Below are 23,670 nucleotides of genomic sequence, written 5' to 3' on the forward strand. Positions count from 1 at the left end.
TTCTGATGTTTTTGATATTCCAAAAAGAATAGTAATGGGAATGCCTCAGTTTGCCCATGTAATACCTCTGCTTCACGAGCTGCATTGGCTGCCTGTTTGCTTCTGGGTATGATTCAAGGTGCTGGTTGTTACCTACAAAGCTCTACATGGCATAGGGCCTGGTTACTTGAGGGACTGCCCGTCTCCCATAACATGTGCCTGGACGATCTGATTCTGCAGGGTTGGCACACTCCAGGTTCCTTCGATTAAACAGTGCCATCTTTTGGGACCCTGGAAGTGCGCCTTCTCTGTAGCAGCACCTGCCCTTTGGAATGAGCTTCCTCCCAAGATCTGGATGGCCCACGCTCTGCTGTTGTTTTGAAGAGCCATGAAGACCTGGCCCTTCACCAGAGTGACACCTTCCACTTCATTATGCTTGCCATCTTTTATCTTTATTTTTTATTGATTTTATTGTAATTTCTTTGTTGTGAGCTGCTCAGAGTCACTGAGAATTGGGTGGCATACAAGTTTAATTAATAATAATAATAATAATAATAATAATAATTATTATTATTTTATTGTTTTATATTCTGATTCTTTTTATTCTTCTCATGTATATATTATGGCAATAGGATAAAAATATTTAAATTTACTCAGATTTACCTACAAAAAAGAAAAAAAGGAGTTGTCCTCTTTCCTTCCCTAGGCCCCCAGTTCTATTCTGCAACTGCTTCAGTATAAAAGTCTGTGAGGCAAATATATGTGTCATGTTTATATAGTAATATCCCATAAGACCATATTTAAAAGAAAGCAAGCTTTCCCCAGCCACTCGCTTTAATCATGAAAAGTATCCTCTCCGCCTATGTTGGCACCAATGGAGGTTGCTTTCCCTGAACTATAGAGGAGAAATTTGGCAAAACAAAGTGCTGGAGGAAAAGATTTCAGCTTTCCTGTCCTCAAACTGTAGCCTTCACCAAAAATCAACTCCAGCATCTTATGTTAATGTAAACAAAACAAGGACAAAACATAAGATCAGTTGCACACTGCATATTGAATGTAACACTGAATGTAGCTCTTCATTCATTAAAACCAATATAGCCTTAAATGTAGTCAGAATAACTTGCAAAGTTTCACCCACACATTGAGACAAAATATGTAAAGGGATTTCCTCCTTCCCTCTTTGCCACTTTCAATCTGCTTAAACAATGAATTGGGTCTTCAGCTTGGTTGCATCTCAGATGTATTTTCTCTCCTGCAGTAGAACACCTATGCATCTCCCCTGCAAAATATGTGGATGGAATCACCCAACGCTTAGCTTCTGCTATGACCTTTATACCCCTTCAGTACAGCGATGACATTTTGGTAGCCTGCAGGCTGGATTCATCCCTCAAATAATTATGTTTGATTTCCATCCAAGTATACTTACTAAGAGTACTGTGGACTGCAAGAAGAAAGAGTCAATCACTCCTGGGCCAATTAAAGGCTCACTGCAACTTTGAGGTGATGATCAGCAAGAAGCTTACATTATTGCAGACATGTGATGCAAACGATAGACTAAAAAAAATAATTATGCAAGGTTGAAGGAAGAAAATGATAGCTAGATAGATGATAGCCTCAAGAACTTCCTTGGAAGAGCTTTCAATTATTACTAGAAACAGGCAAAATGACAAGCATTTGTCCATACAGAAGTTGAACCAGACTCACTGGCATTTACTAACCGATCCAAATGACTCAAAATAAGCCATCTGGCTCCATGTACATATTAACTCTGTCACTGTATATTGTTTCTTAGAGTCATTTTGAAAGAGTGAGCATAACTGAGATGCTGAACTATGGTAGAATATTGCAGGAGGCACATGTATAACACTAGATCTGTTTTGTCTTTCCTTTTTTCATGGACCTTTTCCAATAAAAGAAGAAATGGTAGAAAATACATGTTACAAAAGAAAAACAAGCTCATCTGAACTCTGCATAGAATTTTGCGAACAAGGCAGGGTGAATAAAATGAAATAAGTAACTTCACCTGGAAGTGTTTTTATTCACACTGACTCTTGGGGTTATTGTTTTGGCATTTGTGGAAGGTGCTAAGTTAAGGCAGGCTGCTTCTGTGTGACCTCCACCACCTGCATATACGCACTTTATATAAGTGAAGGTCTTGTTACATGATGCTGTGTAGAGAAGTTCACTGCCTTAGGAGGGGACTGGGCAATTCTAGGTACGTGACTGATACATGAAGAAGGGTGCGGCCCCTGGGAGCAGACAAGCTGAACGTGCCAATTCAAGCTGATATTTCTCACAATGACTGTGGGGGGCGGCAGGTAATGCAGATCACACATCTGCCAGTATACCTGAAAGTGTGCTCCTATACTTCACTATGCCATGGCTGCATCCACTTATACGTAGACATGTGCCCTTCCCTCACATAATATGGACTTGGAGACAGCATAAGTGGTTTGTTCATACAATGGGCTGACTTTGAGGAGCTGAAAAAAGAAAATCCAGTGGGGGCTAGAACTGAATCCATGGGCCTATTTTTCCTGTTCTCAAAGACAACCCACGAAGCAAAATTTTGGATCATTTACTTTATGGTGGTGTAATAGCAGCCTATGATGTGTGACTGATACAGAGGATACAGCCTGATTTATAACCTGACAGGTTCATACAAAAACTAGACCACACCTTAAGCATTTTACTTTGGGAACCATGGCAACTGTTAACAAGATTGTCTGGAGTGTTTTATTCATTTGTTGAGTCAGAAAAGCATTGAATTCCCAGCCTACATCCTTCTTTAACATCACATGAAGCAAAAGGTGATGATGAACAGGACTGTTTGTAGCCCAGGCATGTATTTTGCTATACAAAATCTGTATGGAATCTAGCATAATAAAAGCAAGAAGCAATTCCCTTAAAAGTTCACTTATCCCAGTCCATGTGGTAGCAGAAAATGTCCTGTTGAAGCAAATGCTTACAAGCTGACAGGCGTATCAAAACAACCCTCATCTTTCAAGTTAAATGTTGATTACTCCCACTGTCTGTAGAACTGTCCCAACTGAATGTCATGCCTAAGCCTCATTATGCTACAGGTGATCCTATGCATGAAAAAATTATAAACCCATTTAAATTATCATTATTTATAAAGCCATTTTGAACAGCAAGGCAAATTCTAAGCACAAATTATATTTTTGAATGTTTTTGTTAATATCCAGTAGTTTAATGCTAATATATTGATGTTTGGCTATACATGCAGAGTTAGAATTAGACATCTCTGAAGAAATTATATGTAAAAGGTTAGAAGAGTCAGAGATTTCGATTCCCCCAATCCTCTTTCCACTATATACAGGGCTGACTAGCATGATTTTGTTGGGTGATTATTTCATTCTAAAGGGCTTGTGATTTTCCTGCTGGCTCTTGCCTGCTACTGCTGCACCTGTTTTTCCTGGGGCATATAACTTTCTCTACCAAGTGTAGACTTGCAACACTGGCAATCTTTTATCAAAAGGTACATTCCAGAGGCATAAAATACTACCAACAAATTCACATGGGTAGAAGTCTACAAATGCCATTTAGCACAAGATGAGACATGAAGGGAGAACGTCAAAAGACTCCTTTCCTGGTGCTTGCCTCTCTCATGCCAGCAGAATGTTTTGCCTCTTATAGTACAGTCATAAGCATAGCTATTCAGAGCCAATTAAATGGTTTATTCTCAGTCTCATAACCTTCCTTGATCTGGCACCCTCCATATGTGTAGATTTCAACTTCCAGCATTCTACAGCAGTACAGCCGTTGCTGAGAATTCTGGGAGTTGAACATTACATACTAGAAAGACTTACCTGTTCAGGACAGGTACTCACTACTTCCACAAAAGAAATACAGAGCCAAAAATGTACCCTGGCACAGGAGAAACAAAGTGGTAGGTATTCAAAATATTAAGTTTACAATCCATATTATCCAAACATAGTTACTGCTTCATTATAGGCAGGGTTCATTGCAATTTCATAATTTGACAGTATCCATACTTAAAGCAGAAAACACTTTATTGAACACATTCTGGCCATAAACTAATTAAAATGGTCTAACAGGATATGGTTATACATGTGCACCTCATTTCCCAACAAGAGAAAATTTAGGAGTGCCAGCCCTTACCCAAATTTTTGGGAAGAAGACCACTGAAAATTTACCTGATGTGTGTGTGTGTGTGGGGGGGGGGGGCGAGGATATATTTTTGTGTTAAAATATGCACATGCAAACTGAGCATAAGATAAATAGGAATTTGAATTGCCTACACTCTCTGCATGGTACTACACTTACCTTCCATGCCTTACTGGATGAGGAAAAAAGGGGGAAGAAGGGATTTAGATAGTTAAAAAAGTATTTTCTAGAGGGAATATGTATACAACTTTTTGTTCTGCCTAAAGCTTATCTGGCAGCTCAAATTTTAGAGGTAATTAAAAGAAGCTGCAAACAGTGAAAGTAAGTGAAAGTAAGACAGACTAGTTTAATTTTTTTCCTTTCCTATCAAGTAAGTATTGATTGTCATATTTCTGGAAGCAAATAGGGTCTACAAATTACACAGTCTCCCAGGACTATTATTTTTAATAATAAAACAATAGCACAACTTCATCCTAACAAGTTCAGCCACTGGTTTCAATGGCCACTAACCGATCTTATGCCAAGAAACTGCGTGTATTCCATACCTAAAACCTGGAATTCCACTCACTTGCATGACTCAGGGCTGCCAAATTTCATTTTGGGATGGCTTAATTGTATGGTGCTTAATTCCAATTATTGCTTTAACATTAGGAATCTGGCAACCTTACAACTGTTTTTAAACTTGTACCTGTAGGTGCAAGATATTCTGTTTTGCTAGAGAAGGGCAAGTTGTGCCAAGTTCTAGCACAGCTCCCTGAAATTACTAGCCAGCAGGGTGTTTTATTCTCCTTTTGACTTTGTAGAAGCTTGCTTAACATCACAAAGCAAAATGTTTTGTGTGATGTTAGTTTTAGATGAACCTATTACTCTTATGAAGATTGGATGTGCAGAAGGAACAAATTCCTAAAAGGCTCTAGGTGTGGTCTCTATTATACTGAAAGTAAAACCAGGCCAGCAGAAGCTGCAAATGAACTGATTAAGGGGCTGTGAGCCAGCATTTCTTATATCCGGTTATCTATTTTATATCTATCTTCTTAGAGAAAGAAACAGTTTTGCATGCATGCACACATATGCACATATATAGGGATGCAGAAGGGAGTAATTTTAGATGGGATGTATCACATTTATCCAAAAGAAAGACTATTCTGAATTTAAGACAACCACTCATCTGGAAGATTATGCCAAGCAAAAGGGTTATAAACACTCAAGTCCTATATGCTGTTGAGATTCTTTGCCTTCTATACTAGGACTGCCAATGTCCACTGAATCCAGTCCTGGAGATTTTTCTTCCAATAAATGTTTCTATTTGACAGACCTAAATTATTTTGTGCATATATATCTGTCTGTCTGTGTGTATACACACACACACACACACACTGACCAAGGCTATACTTCAAAAAAGCAGAAGGGAGGAATAAGAACTTCAAATAATATTAACTGAATTAATGATTACCAATTAAACTTAACTGCCTGTAAAATAAGACATTCAATTTGTAATACATATGCTTGCATAAACTTGTCTCTCAGACCCAGACTCTTGTAGACACACACTGAGCTCAGAAAGCATATTCTGTAATAAATCCCCATGCATTCCAGAGTTCCTGCTCCCAGGTAAATATGCAGTGGCTGATGCTATACTGAGGATGGATCTGTTCAGCCCTATTTACACCATATAAGTCAGGATACAAACTGGGATAGATTGGGGGCACTGAGCTGTTTTTTATTCCTGTGTGCAATAAGGAAACCAATGCAAGCTTACTCAGTAATAAGGCCCTTTAAATGCAGGGCTCAGGTTCCTAAATAAGTAGTTTAGGACTGCTAATCGTGTTTAGTTAATATGCCATCTCATTTCCCACTTATTCCCCTCTGTGTGAGTTTCTGCAGTGAAAAGTCTCAACTCTCCCCAATGGAAATTCCATTGCAACCATTCACCTTTATACAGGGAGGACAGTAAAAGATGGGCAAGGCTGATATGCTGGTTCTGTCTCCCTTGAAGTCACAGAGATTGCTCTTGCAGCCACTGTACATCTTCCACACCTTCTTCCCTTACCATACTCTCACCTCCCTCCCCCACAGGTAATAATTTGGGGGGGGGGTATGTGTCTTCCTTTCAAGTAAATATGGCACACCAAGAATTTTGTAAATATTGGCAGCCCCTCTTTCAGAATGAAAATGGGAGGCCAACAGTTCTGCTATCCGGTGTGAATTAAAATTATCCAGAAAGTTATGCATTTATTTCTTGCAGAAAAACAAATTTTCTTCTGAAGTTTTAAAAGCAAATAAATGCAACTTGGTGGAACTTGAGTCCACATCATCCTGGAAATATTAAGCATTTTCCTAAATAGATGTGCAAGAATACATACAGAGAATGATAAAGAGAGGGCATTATGGTAAACACTCAAGTGGTAATTGACAGGCAAAACATCTTTTGTAAATATTTTTTTTTTACATTGGATGGATAATTTGCAAATACTGTACATGTATTAGAAAAAAAATTGCTTACATAAATTTCAGTGTGAAAGTGTATCATGTCAGTGGACAACTGAAAATTTGATCATCTAAATGACGACTCTTTTAAGTTTCCTGTTCTTCAGAGTGTTGAAGAGGCATGGTGTTGCTGTACAAATTTTGTCTCACACCTGCAGACAACTAAATTCAGAAGGGGCAGCAGCCTAGCAAGAGGCATAATATTCACCTCCAAATTCTGGAGATTTTAAAAAATATTTTCAGTTCTATCTTCCACAGTAAATTGTAGATAAACATTAGTTTCATGGGCCTGGCCTTTAAGTCAACATCTCTAGTTCATTATCAATAACCAGACAATGCAAACATCTTTTTAAAAAGGCCTGTTAGATGACCTGCATAAAGATCACCCCTGTGAGGGACTGTTTTAACACCTAAGTAATATGATGTCTGATGCAGGTTTGTAAGTCACATCAGAGTCAATGTGGTGTAGTAGTTAAGGTGTTGGACTAGGACAGTGTTTCTCAACCTTGGACACTTGAAGATGTGTGGGAATTCTGGGAGTTGAAATCCACACATCTTCAAGTGGCCAAGGTTGAGAAACAATGGACTAGGAACACATTCTAATCCACCTTCCAAAACAGAAACTCACAGGTCACACTCTCTCAACCCTCTCTGCTTGACAGAGTTGCTGTGAGAAAAATTGGAGGAGGGAGTGCTATGTACCCCACCCTCAGTTCCTGAATGAAACACAAGAATATTGGTCTGATAAATCATTGTCATTTGCAGGATGCTGTCATTTCCCACCCACCTGTCCCCCTTCCCGCCCTGCAAACTGCTGGCAATTTGTCCTAATGCAAATTCTGCTCCTGTTTCTATGCAGAAAATGCAAAACCTCCAAAGCTCCACCCAATTCATATACTGTACAAGCAAATCCAGATGACGCTGTTGTTACTCACTACCATATTTAGTTCATCCAATTGAAAGCTAAACATTATGATTTATCTTGACACACAAAGCATACAATGCAGTTTCATATTTCTATGTCCTGAAGCATTAATTAGGAGGAACATGCGTACAGTAGTCCTTCCCATTCCAGTATGGTCTAATATCTATGTTATTGTTGGCAGAATAATATTTTAAATACTTTATATATTGCAATTTGGCCCAGAATTATAAAGTTGTTGTAGCAGAGACTAGTGTGAACCCTATATGGCACTGCAAATATTTAACAAATGCATTATGCTTTTGTGAACTAAAATAAATTTCATGAGATACATGCAGGATCTCCATGTATATAAAGAAGCTGTCGGTCTGGAATTACAAGGGCAGATGACTCTGCAGAAGCCAGGTGTCTAGTTTCTTTCCAGCCTAAGTCAAAATGCCCATAGTGGGCTGTCCTCAGTGACTGGAGGCAGCATGCCCACAGAAGCCTACAGTAGCCCAGCAGAGCTAGGCAGATGTCAGCTCAATCCTGCAACAACCACACTGCTGACAAAGCATGTTAGATTATGTCCATTGCCAAAGCAGTGTCAGGAGAAAAGGGAAACACTATTTTGAAACTGAAACGCCTAAATAAGACTTTAAGCTGCTTTCGCTGCAAGCTGGAATGAGACCAAGGGATCTTCATGAAAACTATTATATAAAAAGAATTACCAGAGCACAGTTGTGCTAGTTTGAGCTGTTGCTGAACTGTAAGTGCTACATTATGTTGCTGAAATGGTTCTGAAAATAGTCAAAACAGCCTGAATAATGCTTGATTAATTGATTAGTTGACTTCAAGTTCATGTTGGCCATAGACTTTCTTCAGAATGATCTATCCTCAGCCTGGCCTTTTAGGTCTCTCAATGTTACATTCACTACTATTGCAATTGAGCCCATACCCCTTGTTGCTAGTTGTCCTCTTTGCTTTCCTTCTACCTTTTCCACCATTATGGACTTCAAGATGGAACTGGCTCTTTGTAGAATGCATCTGAAATATGGTGGCTTGAGGGTGGTTATTTGAACCTTGAGTGACACCTCTAATTAATTTGTTCTGTGATCCATTTGCTTGTTTTCTGGCCTATCCATGGTATTCCCAAGAGTCTTCTCCAACATCAACATTCAAAAGCATCAATGCTCTTGGGTGTTTAAACTTCATATACAAGGGCTTGGGAGACAGAAACCCTACTTGTCTGGAAGTGCCTTGATGTATCCCACTAGCCAAGGTAAACTCAACTGCGAAGACTAGACAGAAGCAGGAACTGCTTTTTTAAAAAATAGTTGCCTGCCAGACTTTGGGCTAATTGTAGTTTAAAAAATCGAGGAAGGAACGTAAGAACACAGAAAAATCATACAGAGAATACAAAATTTGCACCCATTCCTAATAGCTACAGTACTAAGAGAAATTATGCAATGAAAAGCCTCGCTTACAAGCTTTTGATTGGTAAGTGGGAAGAAATATAAAAGCAAACCAGACTTCATTCTAGGCATCTTCCCCTGGGGATAAGTTCCTTTGAACATAAGGGGACTTCAGTTCTGTGAGCGCGCCTAGAACTCTATGGAGTTGCATAAAACCAGTGTTTTTCAAACTTAGCAACTTTAAGATGTGCCATGCTGGTTGGGGAATTATGGGAGTTGAAATCCACACATCTTAAAGCTGCCAAGTTTCCAAAACACTGTGTTAAACCAACGCGGCGCAGGAGACTTCAGCCCTCCCGCCCTCCAGCGCTTCGGCGCGTTTTCCCGATTCCTCTTCGATCCGCCCTTCCTCCCTCCATTTTCCCGCCCCGCAGCTCTTGCGTCTGAGATCGTGACGCAGCGGGCGGCGCCGAGAAGTTTCGTCTCGGCAGGCGCGCTTTCTCCGCTTCCGTCTGAGCGGGAAGTCCAAAACGCGGCTGTGTGGCTATGGCTGCCCCGATTTTGGATTGTGTTTTGTTTCTGAGGTAATTTAGTGCGAGGCGAGGATTATTCCGCTGTGAAAGGCGCGGCGAAGCCTTCAATCCAGCCAGGATTTTTTCCAGTTCCTCCGAAGATAAATTCTTTTCTTCCACGAAAAAAGGTACTCGGAATGATGCTTAATGCTGAGAAAGGAGTGTTCCGGTGGGAAGGATAAGGGGCTTTTAAAGCTACTGGAGAAGGCTTACTGTCACTTCTGGCCTGGGAAGCCAGGTTGCACATCCCCTCTCCAGTCACTTCCTCATTGGCTTATTGCATTCTGGGCTTCCATGCAACTGTCTATTATAGGAGACATAAGGAAAGGCCAGATGTTGTTTAATACACACTCAAGTAAAATACGTGACTATTTCAGCTCATCTTTCTTTTTATCTGTCTGGCTGAGTCCTGCAGAACAGACAGTTCTGCTTCAAAAGAAGCTGTCTTGTTTAAATATGCCTTCTTGTGAAAGGAATATGCATCAACTCCAAGAGCATAGAACTTGTCTTTCACATGCAGGTTGGAAATGGGATTGTATATTTGTTTATATGCGGCAAGGGGAAGTATCTAGAAGTGTCATAGACTTGTGGTTCTACCTATTCTGATAACAATAGTGTAAACTGCAAACTGTATGATTTAGATAGCTCATGAGATCAGTTAATCCTGGGTTCCCTACTTAAATACTGTAATTGTAGACACCAGAATTCAAGCGATATTGTATAAGATGATTTTACACTGATAAATGGAAATTGCTGTCTTAACCTTCAAGCAGGTTGATCAGTTCTCAAAATGGGGACACCTATATTGAACAAACCTAGATCATCCTGCAGTCCAGAGAATTGTGACAGTTTTGTTCAAAGCAGCAGCTTAGGGAAACAGGTAATATATCAGGAAATTAACTTTTAAAGTATGTTTATATCATTGATTGTTACAAAAACAGTTCTTCTGTTAATGCTACTTAATTACATTTACTGTAGCTAATGAGCACAACCCTACGAGAACGGTTGAAGAAAACAAGAAGATCCTTTCATTCAAATGTTCTTGTAGCCAAACAACTTAAAATAGATGATGAAAACAATAGTAACCAGAAGGACAAAACTTTATCTAAGGAAGAACCATATTCTGTATCACATGTTGAAGATAAATGCTTGGAAAAAGTTCCTGATGAAACTATGTGTTTGAAGAGTTCTGCACAAGACAGAGCACTTAGTATATCTGAATATACTGGATATAATAAAACTGCGCACAATTCTTCAGAAGTTAATTTACTGGAGACAGACTGTAAACAATGGGAGCTGTTGGAGGAAAAGGTGACATTAATGAAGCAGCTTCAGGAAAAAGAGGACCTCCTTCGAAGACTTAAATTGGTCAAAGTGTACAGATCAAAGGTAAGAAAATTAAATATTAAAAATTACTTCAGAAACAGTTTTAAGTAAGTTTAATTACATTAGAATACATTAGAAACAAATCCTGCAGATAAGACTGTTTTTCAATACTTTTGTTATGCTGTTGAATGCCCTAATACTGTAACTATCCAATTTGCAGTTGGATACTGCATAATATACTTGTTTTCATTTATATTAGAGATGAATAAGTCTTTACCTGTAATGGAAACTGGCCATTTCCTCAGTAAAATGCTGTTTCTTGTCAGGTGCTGTCTAATTTAAAGCTGAACAGCACTTGTTTTTATCTAATATTAATTCTATATAAACTATTCTTGTACCCAATTTTATTCTAACATTCTCCTCTTTCTACACACATTAAAATTATGAGCTTTCCTTTAGAAATCATATCCATTGTATAAACTCTGCAAATATTTATATACTTTGCTTGTTCTGGGCAAATAAATATATCTAATATAGGTTATAATTCCATACCTAAGTAAGATAAGTCTATTATATTCTAAAAGTAGTAATAAATAAATCCCAATTTATTGTCTTAAACATAAGGTTTTTTTTAGAGTTTTTGTATCTGATACTTTATTCTTTCAAATGGAAAGTACATAACAAACATGGGGCAAGGGGAAAACCCTGACATTTATGATAGTTCTAAATTAATTCTGTGAATTTCTGTTCTCTACTGGAACTTTTGTCTAGGTTATCCATTTCATATCACACATTGCTCTATTGCTTTTTCTGTTTCCCTACAGAATAACCCAACAGAGTTACAGTTTCTGATATCAAAATGGAGAAAGAGTTCCCAAGCAGTGCTGTATGAACTGCAATCAGCCTTATCTACTGATAACAAGAAATTAAGTCTGACTCAACTGATTGATAGTTTTGGACTAGATGACAAACTCTTACATTATATCCGAACAGATGAAGATTTTACAGATCCATAATATTAGTGTTTTATTTCACTCTTAAAAATATATCAAAAGATGAGTATTTTCAAGAATTGAATCTAAGTCTTGAACTGTATCACTGGATTGTTGTAAGAACCTGCTATCCCTCTCTTTTATGCTTTTTCAGTCAATCCTCTATATTTAAAACCTGGCCATCTCTCCCTCCTTAATTAATACATTAAACTCCCAGACTCTGCTGATATGACCTTCTCATTTGTTTCTTAACTCAATCTCTCTCTTCAAATTGCAATCTTTTTCAGCTACTTTCTTCTGCCAAGTTGCTTTGGGGTACTTCTCTACACCCCAGGTTATGTTTCTGTTCCTTGGTGAGTTTTTAATTCCACTACACATCTTTTGCTTTTGTAAAACTGGAATGCCTGATTATTCCAGTTGAGAAATTTTAGTATGACAACAGTAATCTATTACACATACAAACTGGTAAATTTATTTAATCATAAATGCATTCTGACTATAAAATCCTTAAGGTGATCAAAATAAATTACAACACAATATTTATAAAGCTATGTTAGTGTAATAAAGAATTAAGTTGGAGGAGAAAGGAAGGAAGGAAAACTTCCTTGCCTAAGTCCATAAGAGTGTTTATTGCTGAAATTCTTGCACATCAAAGAAAGCTGGGAATGTTCTCATTCTCAATCTTTCCACTTCAGCTTGAAGGACGGACAACTCTTGGGCCTGTGCCTTTGCAAGATCCACCAGCTGCTGTCGATGTACAATGTCCTCATAATGCTCCTTAGCAATGTTTTGGTTAAGCAGCTCTGCATCTGTTTTTTAAACAAAAATATTCAGAGTAAAATCAATGAATAGATTACCACTCTTCCGCAATTTCTTTCAAATTTACTACTAGTACTATGGCAACTATCATCTTGCTATTATATGAGCTGTACCAAACTGTACAATTTTTGAAACAGTTACTTCATTTGTACCCCAAACAGGTTTTCTGGTCTTTCTGATCAATATCACTGAATGGATCACTGAGTGAAGTGATCCAGTTGCAAGTGGCAGGAGATCTCTCACCACCTTAAAACTATCAAAAGAAACTAAATAACAATGCAAAATTAGACAATAGAAATGTCAGAATATATTGGCATGTTTAACTATGTTATGGCAATTGGTAATACAGTAGACCTAAGAGAATTTGCACACTTTTTTTGACAATACTTTGATTATATCAGAGAAAGCATGATTTTCATGAGTGCACTTGAGCTCACTAGCTGCATGTTTAGAAGAAGAAACATCTGTGGTGATTTTTTTGTCAGAAAAGGGGTATCAGATCCTTGAATGTGACCTACCAGTAGCCTCATAAATGTGCCGCCTTTCTGATACAGTAACAAGCATTTCTTGTAATTCCTTGCTGAGCTTCTGGTTTGCTACCTGTTTCAGGTGTATTTGTTTCTCTAAGTCTTTAATTACTTTTTCTTTCTGTTGTATATTTTTCTTGTGAATCTGGTAATTGAAAACAAATTTATTAAAAAGGGATATTTAGAATGTATAAGGTGAAAAGATGCTAAAATAAGTTTTATTTCTTCTGTGAAGTAGGACATGTTAGATTTTAATATGATTTAATTCAAAGTCTTTAAAAAGCATAGCCAGTAACTGAAACTGTATTAATAGAAAAGTGATGGTCTTGGTAACTATAGAATGTATTATTTCAGTATATTGTTTCCCCCTCAATGAGAAGTTGAAATAATTATATTACTAAAACAGGAGCATTCAATCATAGAGAAGATACAAAGTATTTAGATCCAAAATGGGCAAAGGTGCTTTGGATCCAGTGTGGCCACCTTTCTGTTTCTACTGGCTACTCCTTAAAGAAACAGTGCCTTTCTGAGCTTCTATGGTAGCTGCACAGGCTCAACAAAATAGGTGTGTCAGTTGAGGAGGGATTGTTTTTATATTTTCCTGTACCCATCCAGCTACTATGCAGGCCCAGAAAAAGGTACATTTTCTTTAAGGTATAGATGATAGATACTGAGAAAATGCCTATGACATATTTGAAACATCCTTGGCTGCTTTGTATCTGAATACTGCATACCTTATTTTTGGTGTTTTTACAGTTCTAGAAGGAAAGGTATGAATGTTAAAAAAAAAAGAGAGAAGGCATACAGAATTGGATCATAATTCTTGTTAGGGGATTAATATTTAGTTATTTAAAGTACTTTTACACTACACGTCAGGTCAAAGCCTTCCCAATATGACTAGCAAAAGATACTTTAGCTTCATAGAGAAAAAAACAATGCTTTCAATTATTTATAATATTATCTACTTAAAATACTTCAAATAATTTAGGCAATGATCTTTCTACCATTCAGTTCTAACTCAATCTGATATGCTCTCAACCAAAGCTGCTTGCAAACAATTTTTTCCTTATTCTGTTCTATCCCCTTTCCAAGATGGTCTTGTTTTAGTCTAAAAAATTGATTCACCATAGGAATATTTTGGAATTGAAGCAGTGTTTTTCAGTTATGTTTTAGACTGTCTTCATATATGTTCAGTAATGCAAGATAAACACTAAATTGAGCAGACCACTGAGTTAAGACCTATAGTACTTAAATGCTTTAAGTCTTTATAGTCTTAAATGCTTTGAGGAAAATATTTAATACTAAGGTAATAATAAAGCAAATAAAATCAAGGAAGTGGTGTAAACTATCCTTAAATTTCCTTTCCTGATACATCAAATAAAGACAATTAATAGTTAGAAGGAGGACGTTAACTAATGCTGTAGTGTGTCCGGATAGATGGAGATAAATCCATTTATATGACAACTCTGAAGTAAGTAGAGGTAGGATTGAAGCTGAATTATTCAATTTTATACGCACATATTGAAATAAATCAAATTGACAGTGGGCTAACTCCCAAAATAACAGCAATCTCATATAGTAGTTTGGTGATAGGCAATTGTATGCAAACAATTTTGCAAACAAAATCCTTTTAGAAAGAGTCACTCCTTTTCAAATGGCCAGCTTTGTATACAGTGAAAAGAAAAAAAAATGTATAAGGTTGGTAAGTCACTGTAGGAAAAGACAGGTTTTTTAGGGTGGCAAATTAGAATTGTAGTCTGAAGAAAAAAAGGCTGCAGATGTGATAAAAAAAACAGGTGATTGGAAGTATTTCATAGCATTAGCAAGAACTTAACAGTTGCCTTCCTTTAGCGGGTAGATATAAAGATAAATACGAGGACATCTGTAAAGCTTAAGCATGTTGAACAGGTAGCATATTCCATACTTCTTTATTAAACTTTATTCCATAGGAAAACTTACCTTGTCTAGAAAGTTAAATGTTCCTTCCATTACTGATACTTCATGATTCATCCGCTTATCATAGTTTAAAACTGTTAAGAACTGTGAAATTAATAACAGAAAATCAAGCTAACATAGCTGATGCTTCCAGATGTTAAATCCTAGAGTTGTCAACATAAACAATTACATAGCAAAAGTAAACATTCAGAGGAAAAATGTTCTGCTTTCCAGTAACAAAACTTAAGTGAATTCATATTTACCTCCAAAGTGCTTTTACTGAATTAGCACAGACTATAGTATCTAGTCTCAGATGTAGTATATATGCAGTGATGCTTAAAAGTTTGTGAACCCTTTTGAATTTTCAATATTTCTGCATAAATATGACCTAAAACATGATCTGTTCTCTGCACAAGTCCTAAAACTAGATAAAGAGAACCTAATTAAACAAATGAGTCAAAAACATTATTCCTGTACATTGATTTATTGAGGAAAATGATCCAAAGCTACATTTCTGTGTGGCAAAGGTATGTGAACCTTGGTGCCCCCCATGGGCAGCAATAACTGCAACTAAATGTTTCTGATAACTGTTGATCAATCCTGCACATCAGCTTGGAGGAATTTTAGTTCATTCCTCCTTACAGAACAGCTTCAACTCAGGAATGTTAGTGGGCTTCCTTGCATGAACTGCCTGCTTCAGGTCCTTCCACAACATTTCTATAGGATTAAAGTCAGGATTTTGACTTGGCCATTCCAAAACATTAACTTTCTTCTGCTGTAACCATTCTTTGGTTGTACAACTTGTATGTTTTGGGTTGTTGTCTTGCTGCATGACCCACTTTCTCCTGAGCTTCAGTTCACAGACAGATACCCTGACATTTTCCTGTAGAATTTGTTGGTACAATTCAGAATTCATAGTTCCATCAATGATGGCAAGCCATCCTGGTTCAGAAGCTGCGAACCATGACACTGCCACCACCATGTTTCATAGATGGGATAAGGTTTTTCTGCTGGAAGACAGTGTTTGTCTTTTGCCAAACATAACACTTTTCATTCAAGTCAGAAAGTTCTATTTTGGTTTCATCTGTCCACAGAACATTCTTCCAATAGTCTTCTGGCTTATCCACGTGGCTTTTTGCAAACTAGTCAGGCACCAATGTTCTTTTTGGAGAGTAGTGGCTTTCTCCTTGCAACTCTGCAATGCACACTATTGTTCAGTGTTCTTCTGATGGTGGTCTCATGAACACTGACATTTGCCAATGGAAGAGAGGCCTTTAGTTCTTTAGATATTACCCTGGGGTTCTTTGAGACCTCCTGGAGTATTACGTGTGTTACTCTTGGTGTGACCTTGGTTGGTCAACCCCTCCTGGGGAGGGTAAGAATGGTATTGAATTGCCTCCATTTGTACACAATCTGCCTGACTCTGGACTGGTGAAGTCCAAACTCTTTGGAAATAGTTTTGTAACCTTTCCAGACTGGTGAGCATCAACAACTGTTTTTTGGAGGTCCTCAGAAATCTCTTTTGTTCAAGCCATGACACACCTCTACATACCTGTGTTGTGAAGATCAGATTTATTCAGAATACCCAGAATTCTGTTCAGACCTCCCACACTCATACCTGATTATCTTTCCATTGATTGAAACACCAGGTTCTAATTTCCCTTTCAAATAAACTGATAATCTAGAGGTTTACATACTTTTGCCACACACAAATATGTAGTTTTGGATCATTTTCCTCAATAAATAAATGAACAAGTATAATGCTTTTGACTCATTTGTTTAATTGGGTTCTCTTTATCTAGTTTTAGGACTTGTGTGCAGAACAGATCATGTTTTAGGTTATATTTATGCAGAAATATTGAAAATTCAAAAGGGTTTACAAACTTTTAAGCACCATTGCAATATAGAATAAAATATAGAGAGGTCTCAGATGTAGCTATTGATGAGATGAGGTAGAATTTATTTATTTGTCACATTTATATAGCCGCCCATCTTGCACAATGTGACTTTGGGTGGGATACAACAATTAAATAAAATAACAAATGGATAAAAACAATCATTATAAAAAGATAAAAAGTGATTATTAAATGAAAACATTATCAAAAATTTTAAAATTTTTAGATTTTAAAATATATAAATCCCATGGATAGCAGAATATCAATTACAGTGGAGCCATCTAAGAATGTCTCTGGTTCCCAAAAACCTCCAGGCCTGATGACATAACCAGGTCTTGAGGGACTTCCTAAACAACAGTGGGGAAGGGGCGAGCCTAACTTCAGGAGGGAGAATGTTCCACAAGGAGGGAGCCACAGCAGAGAAGGCCCACTTCCCAGGACCCACCAAATGCAAGTCCCTGGCTGATGGAACGCGTAGCATACCTTCCCTGCCAGATCTAATGGGATGAGCTGATGTAATCAGGGAGAGGCGGTCCCTCAGATCACCTGGTCCCATGCCATGAAGGGCTTTAAAGGTCAAAACCTGCACCTTGAATTGGACCCGGAAGCAAGAATGCAAGAATGATATGTACTTTCTGATACAGTTACATATTTTGATATCATCATGATAAGTATTTGAAAATATTAACTTACAATCTGGTGATCTTTTGTAACATTCAGTTTTTGTATATCTCGAGCCTTTTGATTCAGATCTTCTACTTGCATCTGCATTTTTTGATGTTCCCATTCCAGCTGAAATATCCCTTTACGGAAATCTTTACTTTCCACCATACTGGCAATCTTTTTTTCTCCTTGAGCCTTGAAAAAAGTATTATTTCTTCATGTAACATATTACTTTAAATTTTAATTCTGAAAGAAGGTAGATGAGATTTCCTAAAACTGAAGGGAAACTGGCAAACATAACTCTTTTCAAATAAACAATATTTGTGCATTAATTGAATGTGAAGAATTAAAAAGCAGAAACAGCCATATTGAATAAGAAAGAAAAATCACTGAGGTTAAAATTCCTGGGAGGAAAAAGGAGCAGAAATGAAATATACGCTCACTGGTATTTTAGATTATGTGTTAGGAGAGTTGGTTATGCTAGCTGGGGCATGTAACACATGATAAGAGAATTAAAATAAGGTTGATTACTGTCACTTAAAAGCCAGGGCTGTATTTAATTAGAAAGTTGTAAATGCAAAAAAATAACTTTTGGTATAAGTCATCTGCAGAGGCTTTATCCTTTGAAAGAAAGGTAGTTACCCGGATTATGCTGTTCAGATCTTCAATAATAGTCCTGTTGATCAGAATAGCATCTGTGTAATCTGGTATTAAGTTGGTACCTTCTAGTTCCACTTGCCCTTGTTTAAAGAGGAATTGGACCATCAAATCCAACTGAAATCTCATTTTCTGCTCTCGAAGCCTACAATTATAGAACATTTTTTAAAAATAACTGATGGCTTGTTTTAACATTTTACCATTATCAGAAAGAAATACCATCTAGACTATACTAGATACTACTTTACCTAACTATACAGGTAGTCTTTGGGTTACATCCATTAGTTAGGCAACCATTCAAAGTTACAAAAGCGCTGAAAAAATGGACTTACAACTGGTCCTTGCACTTACAACTGTTGCAGTGTTCTGTGGTCACATTATCAAAATTTGGGTGCTTGGTGACTGACCCACATTTACAACCATTACAGCATCCCACGGTCATGTTCTCCTGTCTTGTGTGAACTGCCTCTGCTTCAACTCCCCCACACCTGCCTATTTTCCGATCTCTGTCCTTTTGGCTGTCCTCCACAGCATAGCCAAATGAGACTGCTGTATTGTGCTGCCTACTTGCTGCGGCCCTCCCACTGCCCCAGCTGACCTTCATTGTCTATTTTGCCTCCCCTCCCCTCCACTGGGCTCCCTGACGCTGCCTGCCTCAAGCCCCATGGCATGGGGGCTCTGTCAGTGCTGGGCTCGCCTCCACCCTCACTGCCACTGCCTCCCCAGTCACAAGGTTCCTGGAAGGCCTGCCCTGCTTCAGCAATGTTACCCCACCGCTGGCCAGCATTGGCAAGCCCAATGGAGGGGAAATGAGGTGAAGAAGACAACCAAGATCAGCTGGGGGAAGTGGGATGGCGGTGGGGGGATGGGGGGCCCACCTGAGTCACCCTCTGGGGTGGCGGCGGCAGCAGAGAATCCCATGGGGTTCCCCCTCCAAGGCTGCGCCTGCTGCCACCTGCGGCTGATGGAGCTGGTGTTGCTGCTGGCCACGCTGGTGCTTGGCTTGCAAAGCCCGCTCTGCACCCAATTCCTCTGGGGCTGCCTTGGTGTGGACACTGGTGATGGCATGGGCCCCAGGGGCAAGAGGCTGGCAGCACCTGTCCCAACGATACTGGCTCGGGGCAGCAGGTATGTGTGTGCATTGGTTTGGTCCTTCCTTCCCTGCTTGCTGCCCCCCTCTTCCCTAACATGGCCCGCAGCACGTGCAAGGTGGGGAGCCATGCCTCTTCCTACTCCTAGATCTGCAAGGGTAGACTGAACAGGGGAGCTCTCTTCACTAGGCTGCCCTCTGGGTTTCTCGCCTGCAGAATTGCGAAGAGGGTAGAGAAAGGCCAGGTGAGGGAGGTTGGTTTGGTCACAGAGCCATTTCCACATCCAGCCCAACGTTGGGCCTTTCCTGGCCTGTGGCTGCCAGGGGAGTGGGGGAGAGAGCAGAAGAGAAATGGCTCTTTTCCCAGCCTGTGCCTGCCGGTTACTCTGAGGACAGTCTTGTGGGTTGAACTCTTTCTGCTCTTTCTGCTAAAAGGATTTCTAGGCTGCTGGGGGTAGTGGCAGCAGAACACAGCAGCCTCTTCTTGGCCATGCTGTGCAGGGCAGCCAAAAGGGCAAAGATGGGGTGGGAGATAGGCAAGTGGGGAGTTGAAATAGAGGCAGTTCATGCAGGGCAGGAAAAGTGTGAGGTCCTCACCTAATGACCACACAATCCTTGCTTAATGACCACAACCAGGATTGTTGGGACTGCTGTCACTAAGCCCCACAGTCACATGATGCTTTGCTTAATGATGGAAATTCTGGTCCCAGTTAGGGTTCAGGACTACCTGTATTGGAAAAAAGTAGAGTTTTTTATCTGATGAGTTCTGCATTCTGTGTGGCAAGAATGACTCATAGGTACCTGCTTTTTCAGAGGACATCTGAAAAATTCCAAGTGTTCAATAATGTTGAATAAAGAGCATGGTTAACAATTATGTTTTCTTAGACTTTTACCCCATAGCAAAAAGGTATGGGTGCCTTTTGTACCTTGGATGTTGTAGTATAGGTTTACTTATCTAAAACTACTGCTACTATGTTAGTAGTATATAAGAAAAAAAAGAGCAAACTTACAGATTGTTCTCAACAAAAATATGGTCAATGTCTTTCCGTAGCCGTTCATCATCTTCAATTCTTCTTTGAAGGAAAGTTTGCATCTCTGCTAGGGTCAGTGCTTTTTGCTTCACCTTTGCAAAAAGGAAGATAGCCTTTAGGAATATGCTTGCTTTACAATTGCCACAGATCAGCCTCCTGAGAGCAAAAAGGTATGTTTTTATTTCTTTAACAGAGCTTCTTTTGTCTTGCACACTTGTAAGTTTAAGATAAATGCTGGTTTCAGAGCACATTAAATTGGTTTTTACATTACTTATATACATATAGAGACTGATCAAACATTTGAATCCAACCAATCAAATCTTTATTACGGTCATAGACCAGTATAATTGAGTCCAGTGAAAATAACAAATCACTTGTAGGTAACCTCTGCAAAATAAAAACTAGAAAGGATTTAAAAAGCAGCCACTTGCCTTGTGCATGACTAGGAGTCTATATGTTTCCTATTAGCTCAGCTCTGCAAAAATTATTTGTTTGTATAAAATTCAGTGGCCAAATTCAAATTTGATTTTAAATAATGGAACCTTATACATACTTGCTGTTCACTTTCTACTTTTGCTCGCCTAGTTGCACAAAAGCGTTCCCAATTGCTGATGTCAAGACCCTCAGGTCTGTTTTCAGGATTGTCCATTTCATCAATTGCTTTCATTAAATGGGTGAGAGCATCCTGATAAGCTTTGGCAGAGCCTGGCCGTTCACCGTACGGATTTGCAGTATCAGTGTGTACTTTCATCTTCAAAGCCCTTCCATTATTGAACATAACGGGCAAAGAAAAAATAAATGTTTTCTGCAGCATGTTACATATACAACAGAAAAAGGTTGTACATCACTAGCTTCACTTGGTTTCTAGTTTTTTTTTTTTTACCTCTGCAATATGTGTGCATTACCAGCTAGCATTTTTTAAAATCTCTTGTATTTATTTTTCCTTATAATTTCTATACATAGACAGGTAGGAAGGTTTACAGTCTTCCTTAATTTAAACAGTGATAGGTTATTTTGGCTCTATGGATAACTTTGGCATTTAGAGAGCGTATTGTAGGTGTTCTTTGTGGAGCACAAAGCCATTCTTGTAAATAAAAGTTATGCTAGCATCTGGGTGTTTTGGTCTGAGGCTGTGTAGTATTCCATTTATTTTAAAAGAATCTTTTAAAAACTTACATAGAAAAAGGAGCCTGGCAGGCTAAAAGAGAGGCTTCTATGGTAACACAAGTAACTGTAGGTACCGCTTCACCTAATATAACTGTGATTTCTTCACTGGTGTTTTTAGATACCATTCTTGTCATGTAAGTCCTAAGGATACTGGCTGTGCAATTTCAGTTTTCCCTCTAGCTTTTGGAAATCAGCACAAACATTTTCAAATTCAGTATCATATAAAATATTTAGTTCTATAAAATCCGGGTCATAAATTGGATCATATAGATGGTTCAGTTGTCCAATAATTTGCTTTCAACCAGTAACAAATATTATTAGCATCAGCACAAAAATTCTTTTCAGTATTGGTAACTGTTAGTTGGCTTATTAATTTTGGCTTTTGTAAATAGGACTGCGCTACATTTTAATTTATATTGAAATATGAGATTAGTTAGCTGTGAACAACATAATTTTAACTCATTTCAGTAGGACTAACCTATAGCTAATTTAAACTGGATTCAAGCCTTAGTGCTCAGCTACTTGACCAATGTAAGCTGTGTATCTTCAGTTATTGTTTTAGTATTGTGATTATTCCCTATTCTAGTGCTGCTTTGGAAAGCAATGTTACTGTAATGATCCTTATAAGACTATTATTGTAAGAGGAAATTCATAGACTTTCAGAAAACGATGGAACTAATGAAATGTTGCTACCTTGGTCGACGTTTATAAAGTTTGAATAGTTGATCAATATGATGAGTTGGAAGATCTGAAAATTCTTTTCTAAAGCCACGTTCCATAAGCTATTTGTCAGGAGGAAAGCAGAAGTCATATGTCAGTCAGAACTGAGTTAAAGAGTTTATTATGCCTAGTTCCACTTCTGCTACAAATGGTGATTATATGTCTACAGAAAATAAGAAGCTTTAAATCAAGGAATGTTGAATTGTATTTGTCACATTTACTCTGCAAAATAATTAAGCTGACTTCAAGGTGACATGACAAGATCTTTCTCAAATCAGCAGCATACATAAGGAGGTCAAATGTAAAGGTGTGGTCAAGCGAGCTTAATCAAAGCCCTTATCCCTTGTACGTGTGTGCAACATTGATGCACATACAAAAGGGTGAGGGCTTCAATTGTACTGCTATGACTGCTATCTTCACTTTTTTGAGCTCTCCTGATGCTGTTGTACTTGTTGACTGTAATATCTTTGGAGGCAGAACTACAGTCAAGATGGCAGTTGTGTGATTGAAGCCCTGCTGCTTTGTATATGTGCAACATCGTGATGTGTACAAAATGGGCAGAGCTTCAGTTGCACAGTTACAACCAGCATCTTTATATTTTGCCACATACCCCACCCCTACAGATGCTGCAGTCTATGCCTTTGGAACTGAAAAAACAGTTTTCAAGCCTGTACAGAAAAAACAAACCCTGAGCCTTCAGGGGAAGAAAAACAGACATAGTGGATCCCTGCAAGAAGACAGAGAGAAGCATAATGGTTTAAACACAGAAACAAATGTCTGCCAGTTGGATCTTTCAGCACATGAAGTATGCTGTTTATCACCATGAACTTTAAAATCTACACAGAAAACTCAAGGATCTGTGTACGCTATTACTTGAAAAAACCTATGGCTGTATTGTAAACCAGATAGTGACATATACTGTAATTAGATTCTTTGGACAGGACCTAACATTTAGTACTCCTACTTTAAAATAGTCATTGTTTCAACATTTAAAGAGAATATCCACACAAATGATCCAAAATAAAATCAAAATTGTTAATTAACTAGCTTAGTCTGATTCATTAGTTAATTCAATAAGCTTAAATAATTTAATAAGCTTAAATACTACAGCTTCAATTGAAATGCTGTGTGAATCTAGAGCTTGGATTCTTACTTTGTCTTCAGCAATTAATATGTCGTAGGCCTCTCTAAAAGCTTCCACATCTGTTCTAGCTGTCTTTACTGCTTCACTGGATATTACCTGTAGCATTTAAGCAAAGGTGGATATGATTATCTGTGATTAGAACAAAAGATGTCAAATTATGTTAGTAGAACTGGATCAGTGATAATATACAGTATGCTCTGC

General features: G+C 38.2%; 2 protein-coding genes across 3 annotated transcripts in view; one reads left to right on the forward strand and one right to left on the reverse strand.

Moving 5' to 3' along the window:
• The first annotated feature begins 9,417 nt into the window (after positions 1 to 9,417).
• On the forward strand, positions 9,418 to 15,113 carry SFR1 (SWI5 dependent homologous recombination repair protein 1). Of its 2 annotated transcripts, XM_025167934.2 has the most exons (4): positions 9,418 to 9,631; positions 10,274 to 10,383; positions 10,482 to 10,892; positions 11,654 to 15,113. In XM_025167934.2, the coding sequence occupies exons 2-4, from the start codon at positions 10,294 to 10,296 to the stop codon at positions 11,843 to 11,845; spliced, it is 693 nt and encodes a 230-aa protein (XP_025023702.2). In that variant the 5' UTR covers positions 9,418 to 9,631; positions 10,274 to 10,293; the 3' UTR covers positions 11,846 to 15,113. The 2 variants fall into 2 exon arrangements, with proteins under 2 accessions (XP_025023702.2, XP_015743919.2); XM_015888433.3 differs by lacking the exon at positions 10,274 to 10,383.
• The window catches only part of CFAP43 (cilia and flagella associated protein 43), a 77,373-nt gene continuing 66,150 nt past the window's right edge, over positions 12,448 to 23,670 (reverse strand). Inside the window, exons 29-37 of the mRNA XM_088132515.1 lie at positions 23,479 to 23,565; positions 22,299 to 22,387; positions 20,992 to 21,199; positions 20,418 to 20,530; positions 18,303 to 18,462; positions 17,691 to 17,855; positions 15,127 to 15,207; positions 13,159 to 13,312; positions 12,448 to 12,630 (exon numbers count right to left, since the gene is read on the reverse strand). Coding sequence (XP_087988641.1) covers positions 12,449 to 12,630; positions 13,159 to 13,312; positions 15,127 to 15,207; positions 17,691 to 17,855; positions 18,303 to 18,462; positions 20,418 to 20,530; positions 20,992 to 21,199; positions 22,299 to 22,387; positions 23,479 to 23,565 — 1,239 coding nt within the window. The 3' untranslated portion in view covers position 12,448. The remainder of the gene's footprint in view (positions 12,631 to 13,158; positions 13,313 to 15,126; positions 15,208 to 17,690; positions 17,856 to 18,302; positions 18,463 to 20,417; positions 20,531 to 20,991; positions 21,200 to 22,298; positions 22,388 to 23,478; positions 23,566 to 23,670) is intronic.

Source organism: Python bivittatus, unplaced genomic scaffold (genome assembly GCF_059951505.1).
Source record: "Python bivittatus isolate LINGU-HERP-01145 unplaced genomic scaffold, Pbiv_v1 ctg000980_np1212, whole genome shotgun sequence".
NCBI lineage: Eukaryota > Metazoa > Chordata > Lepidosauria > Squamata > Pythonidae > Python > Python bivittatus.